Here is a 6,035-nt window from a genome sequence, read left to right on the forward strand (position 1 = left end):
CTCAAACAGTCCTAAACCAATGACCTGCAATTTTGAAAATTGAAACCCTACAAGAATTTGTTACGAAAGAAATACTAGTACCAAGTATTCCAACGACAAATATTTACTGCATTTATGCTTTTAGCACTGTAAGTATTAGTCACATACAATGGCACGGTCTTGCGTAGAAATACATATGTCGCCACCGTGGGAACAGAGCTCTCCTTGTGAACTGAGGATCCACTGTATTTTCTTGCAGTTACTCCCAAAACAAATCCTTAAACTCAAAATTGCTATTGTCATAAACTGTTTTGAAAAGTGTGTCACTTACATTTTGTCAACAGATCCTGATATTTCAGCCCAGAAGTCATTGACAAGGTAGTCGAGCTTCTGCAGTGCAAAAACCTGCAAATTGAATTCAACCCAATTTTAAAAAGGACAGTTATTTGAAGACAACAGCAGCTCAGACTTGGGCTCTAAGGTCTCTTACCTTGAGCTGGGGTTCCTCCTCATCAAGGAGGGAAATAATTCCAGCTGGAAGAATAAAGGACAGTACGATTATCTCGAGACCTTTGACAACTGGTATGTCCCTTTACGTGTTTTTGGGTTCGCTTGCTTGATGTCACTAGCATTAGTCTGCAGTGTTTTTGTAGGAATAATTGTAATCATAATTATCATACATCTATATATTAATAGACTCTCACACTATTAAAAGTCAACACACGAACTGTAGCGAGAATGTTATCAATTTATAGATGCACAATTTGAATGTTCGAAGTCATTAAAGAATTTATTTGAATATTTCGTTTTATGCTGAGTACATACGAAGTTCAGAACATTAGTTAGACGTTTTCTAAATAATCACGAGTTTGATACCAATGTTTAAATGGCTAACATTGGTAAACTAAAATCTGAACGATCCGTAATTAAAGAGCGGCAATAAGAAATTCGTCGACACTGCAATTCCAACACGTACTATTACGTTTTAAAGTCAATATTTTTGACTTCATGGCAATGTATGTGTGTCAACTACTGACAAATCTACTATTTTGAAAAAGCTGTTGTAGGTTAGATGCTAACTGACAGCGTCCAGTGACGTGTGACTCAGCTAAATCAATGGCAACTAGCTAAACTTGAGCCTAGCAAAATGATCTCCGTTCTCACAACTCACCTGCAGATGTTATCATGTTTAGGCCGTATTCCCTCCCTTCTTCAGAGTTAAGGGTTCCACGACGCAGTTACGTGTGGATTTTTAATCAATTGGGTAAGTTTAACTGTCAGGAAACCCCAAACAGTGTAACTCTACGGAGCCGCTGCGAAATTCTTTTTGACAAAAGCCGGAGGTCCCCGACGCAAGGACCTCCCGATTTGCTGACCTCATTGTAGCCTGACCAAAAACAGAATAAAAGCAATGTGTAAAACCTGTTCCGCTTTGGGAAAAGTATACACCTACAAAATGAGGTTAAATAAAACATACCAATTAAAATAAGGGTAAGGAAAATAGAAAGACTAAATGAAAAATGAAATATCCGAGGAGACAGGCTTTCCTACAAACGCGATTCCGTGAATGTAAGTTCCTTCCTCCCTTTCCACATGGGCAATATCGGGATTGTTGTGCGAAAATAAATCAAAATGCCCAATAAATAGAAGACAAATAAATAATACAAATTTGAATTAATTAATTAAGTACATTACTGATGCTCTCACCACCTCCTTGATGAGTGACTTCGACATTTAAAACTTACTTCATTACTGGATTTTAAATTCCTTTAATGTAGAAAATGTAAAACCCATTAAATAACTAATTTTGCTTAATAACTTGATAAAATAAGTAATCCAACTAGAGCAAACGTTACAATTACTATTAAATAAAAATGCTATGGAATAAAATATGAAGCATAAAATGGAAAATAGGTCGCATTATGATAGACTGCATTTTACAACACTCGAATTTGTGAACTTTTATTTTATTCACATCATATACAATCCATAAACCTAATAAATAAAGAGCTAAATTATTTACTACTACAGTTGTCAAAAGCATTGATCTAAGGCACAATAGGATATTTACAAAAAAACAAACAAACAAAGATATAGTACCATTTGTTGATTCAGTATTTTGGTGGCAAATATTGATAATGGTCATCAGGAAAAATAGCCCAAATAATTTTAACCCAAAATAGGAATGCATGAGTTACAGTAGTTTGGATTGTACCAGTACTTGTTCAATAGTGTGCGATAAGGCAAGTCTGTATAATTGTGTTCCATTTGGCTCAGCTTTGAGAAACACAAAGCAGCAGGACTTGACATCTGTGACAACCCGAATGCTTTTGACACCAGCTTTTTCCCTTCGGAGTCGTGACATTATTGTCCACAGTAGTGGGCTCTTGGTCACATGGCATCAGGCGTCTGCTCCAACTGATTCCTCATTAGGCCCAGCAGACATGGAATTGTTTTTCAAAGGGATGCTCTCCTCTACGGTTCCAGAGTCACCTAAAAAAAAAAAAAGGTGATTGTGGTTATTTTATTGAAATATATTGTAGGGTTGTCAAACGGTTTCAGCCTGCTCCTAAAAAATAAACATTTACAGTTGCGTTCTTTTACTAGAAAAAAATATCACTGGATAATATTGTGCTTGATAGAAACATAATCATATAAACAGAATGCAAAGAATTAAACACTATTCACATCATGATTACATCATTCTTTGCAGCTCCTTCTGGTGTGGGCAGTATCATACTGTACACTCATGTAGCTGAATGAAGAATTTCATAGCTACAGTGACTTAGTAAACTGCAGTAATATGTCATTTTTCGACAAAGAATAATGAATATGACTGTGAAAAATGTTATACTCTACTCTTTGCTTAAAGCTCCCACATAGATATTTGTTAACCTGTCCATGGCCTTTCCCATTATGTATTAGCATCAAGCTAGCGACTAATTGAGCACATGTAATCCTTTTAGTTTTACGCTTAGTTTGACATCAAACCTAAACTGGGAGTGGCATTAAATAGCTTGAAGCCTTCCCCCACCTCCTGAATAATTGCTTCCAGTGGGTTAATTTAAGACTTTAAATTACCCGGAGGTGTGAATGTGTGTGCAAATGTTTGTTCGTTTCCATGTGCCCAGCGATTGGCCAGCATCCAGTTCAGGGTGTAGCCTCCTGCCCAAAGCTAAATGGGATAGGCGCTGCAACTCCCGTGACCCTGGTGAGGATAAGTGGCTCAGAAAATAGATGGATGGATGTTTACTGTCTGCCAAACGTGAAGTGAATCGAGTTCACTGCTAGCAGATCTGACATTATTGAGGATCATTGAACGGGCACATCCCATGGAAATTATGCTGTCTCAACTGGGTGTCGGCTCTTTTCACACGTGGTGCGTCAACTGGAATACATTTAGAAGTGAAAGTGTGGTAGAGATCTAATGGATAATGTTTTTTTTTTTTTAATAAACAGATGGCATGGGATGGTTCAGGTTGAGCCAGTCAGTGACATGTTGCTCACCTCTTTGCTTGCTGGTTGGAGGACTGTTTGCTGCTTCTCTGGCTCCTCTTCGATTAGGCCTGAACAAACATTGGAATGGCCACCAAAGTGGGTTCCCGTTGTCTCTGGTAATATCTGGAAGGCAATAATGGCCATTTAACAATTTGGCAGCTTATCGTAAGTGCTTCAATATCCCATGAATGCGCCTTTTGTTCTTGGACCATTTCAGTCATCATACAAAGAAGTATTAGTCTTGTGAATGTCATGCTTTGACCTACTTTCAAGTATGTCCACCCGGTGATTGCGCTCATTAGCGATTTTATAGCTGATGGCCCTTAGCTTTAATCAAAATAATCACCTACAACACATGTTCCCAAAGTGGCTATCATGGGGGAAAAATGTTTAACCAGCAGTCAAAGCTGAATTCTGTCCATTAGGTTAAAGACCCTAAAGTTTAAAAACAAACGTGTGTTAAAAGCAGATAGAAGAAAAAGAGTTTATACTTGTTCACGTTTCACAATCTGGCTTCGTCACTACGCAAACTGCCAAAAACAGCCACACACTATGCAATGAGGCAGCTTTTGGATTTTCTCCAGAACAGCAAATGGTTCATTTAAAAGTGTATCATCGTGAGCAGTGGTATCGCTAAACATAAACACACCCCCAAATTATTTGGTATAAGTGACTATGGCTAATTTTTAAGTCTTAGCCCGCGTAAAACTGATCTTCAAAAAAGTGGTTTATCCAAAATCCCTGCCCAGTCGACCGATGAAAATGAACATTTACTGTGAGTACACCAGCAACCCACTACCCACTTTTCATGTTTAGAATTTCTCATATGCACCCTACCCCTGGGAGGGGATTATTCAGTATGTTGAGACTGTAGTTGTATGTAGTACTACTGAATCGCATTGTTAAGATTAACTTCTGAGGATAATTGAAGCCTTGGTTTCAGAAAGTCTAACGTGGAATAGTAAAACACCGGTTGTCAATCTCAAGGCTCGGAGGCCAGATGCAACCTGCCACACTGTTAAATGTGGGCCACTGAAAGAAAATTTGGTAGAGGTTTTGTGCTGAAGTTGCATTTCCCTCAACTTTAACCAATTTCACAAGCATTTATATTCAACAAAAGCCCTTTTAACATAAACTGGCCAATAGTTGTACACTTATTTGCTTGCAGCTATTTTTCCATCTTATCAACAATGCATATGAACAGTCAAATGGATGGGTGATTGTGGATGTGTTATCTGATAAATTGCACGATTTCAAATTTATTCCCACACAACCCTGATGCCGTGCTTTATAAGGACTTCAAAAACCCGTGTTGAATGCTTGCTGTGGTTCACACCTGCTGTTTGGGCGCACGCTATGACCCTGCAGGCGTTCCTCTTGATGTCGAGCACGCTGCTCGGAGTGCCTGGCACGAACGAGCCCACCCATATCGTGTCCGCTGGATGTTGCGGGAACACCTTGTGAAAGAGCGTCTCCAGCCGCTGCTCGTACCAGCGGCTGTCAGGGTCGCTCTCCCCTGCGGTGATGCGCACTAATCCGATCAAGGCCGGTAGGGCGCCGCTGGCTCGTTTGGTCCGCGCCTGGACGTCCTTGAGGACTTCCTTCAAGCACACTTCGCTGCTGATGAAAGTCTGCCTGAAAAGGAACACGACGGCGGGGCAGTCGATGGTCCTCCGGCGGCTGGAGCTGCTCACCTGCCGGGAAACTGTTCGCTGAGCCCCGCTCGGACGGGCTCCTGGTTCCAAATCGTCCGACTTCCCCGGTAGAGCTTTGTGGTCTCCTTTCGCGCAGACGTGGCTCTGACCGCCCGCAGCGAGACTGGAAAAGGGCCGACGGTCGCCGAACAAATCGCCGATGAACTCCCGCAGCACGTCGGCGTCGCTCTGGCTCGCGTCCTTACTTTCGGCCGCATCGCTCACCAAATAGATCCTCTCTTTGCCTCCAATTGAGGCGAGCGTTTTCTCAAAGTCGCTCTCCTCCGACATGGCTGTTGTTGACGGCAACGTGTCAAAGCAGACTCGAAGGAAAAGCGGTGAGTGCCACCTCCATGCCAGGCAGATTGCCAGAGCCTGGCGACACGTTCGCACGGTTGTCAGTTCCATGCGCGGTGGGCGCGGCTGATGAGCGGAACTCGGAAGCACAACGCCCATTTCTATTGGCTATGTCTCTCGGTAGGCGGGGCCACATCCAAACAAACTCAGCCTTTGACTCTGAATCGTACGAAATGTCATTGCCATATTGGATATGGAAAGGTGGAGGATTCGTTGAAGAGGCCACATTTGTCTGCTCTTTTGAGATCTACCAACCGTTTTACAGGCCAAACCAGATCTCATGGGTTAAAGACTGAATAAAAAAAAAAACATTTGAATGTACGTGACCATTATAACCTCATTTTGAACATATAAATATTCTATATAATGCTGTACCTATCAATGTAGTATTTCCTACTATCCATCCATCCATCCAATCATCCATTTTCTGAGCCGCCTATCCTCACAAAGGTCGCAGGAGTGCTGGAGACTGTCCCAACTATCTTTGGGCAGGAAACACGGTAGCCA

At 41.5% G+C, this 6,035-nt stretch overlaps 2 protein-coding genes across 3 annotated transcripts in view; both read right to left on the reverse strand.

The window, feature by feature from the left end:
* psmd1 (proteasome 26S subunit, non-ATPase 1) overlaps positions 1-1,373 on the reverse strand; it is a 39,242-nt gene extending 37,869 nt beyond the window's left edge. Inside the window, exons 1-3 of the mRNA XM_061825384.1 lie at positions 1,151-1,373; positions 470-513; positions 311-384 (exon numbers count right to left, since the gene is read on the reverse strand). Of these exons, the coding sequence (XP_061681368.1) occupies positions 311-384; positions 470-513; positions 1,151-1,166 (134 nt within the window). The 5' untranslated portion in view covers positions 1,167-1,373. The remainder of the gene's footprint in view (positions 1-310; positions 385-469; positions 514-1,150) is intronic.
* A 552-nt stretch (positions 1,374-1,925) lies between these two features.
* Positions 1,926-5,642, reverse strand: LOC133503410 (uncharacterized). Of its 2 annotated transcripts, XM_061825022.1 has the most exons (4): positions 5,172-5,642; positions 4,814-5,078; positions 3,487-3,600; positions 1,926-2,472 (listed from the first exon to the last, which is right to left on the reverse strand). In XM_061825022.1, the coding sequence occupies exons 1-4, from the start codon at positions 5,625-5,627 to the stop codon at positions 2,381-2,383; spliced, it is 927 nt and encodes a 308-aa protein (XP_061681006.1). In that variant the 5' UTR covers positions 5,628-5,642; the 3' UTR covers positions 1,926-2,380. The 2 variants fall into 2 exon arrangements, with proteins under 2 accessions (XP_061681006.1, XP_061681005.1); XM_061825021.1 differs by having other exon boundaries at positions 4,814-5,642.
* Positions 5,643-6,035: the final 393 nt, after the last annotated feature.

This window comes from Syngnathoides biaculeatus, chromosome 7 (genome assembly GCF_019802595.1).
Source record: "Syngnathoides biaculeatus isolate LvHL_M chromosome 7, ASM1980259v1, whole genome shotgun sequence".
Taxonomy (NCBI): Eukaryota; Metazoa; Chordata; class Actinopteri; order Syngnathiformes; family Syngnathidae; genus Syngnathoides; species Syngnathoides biaculeatus.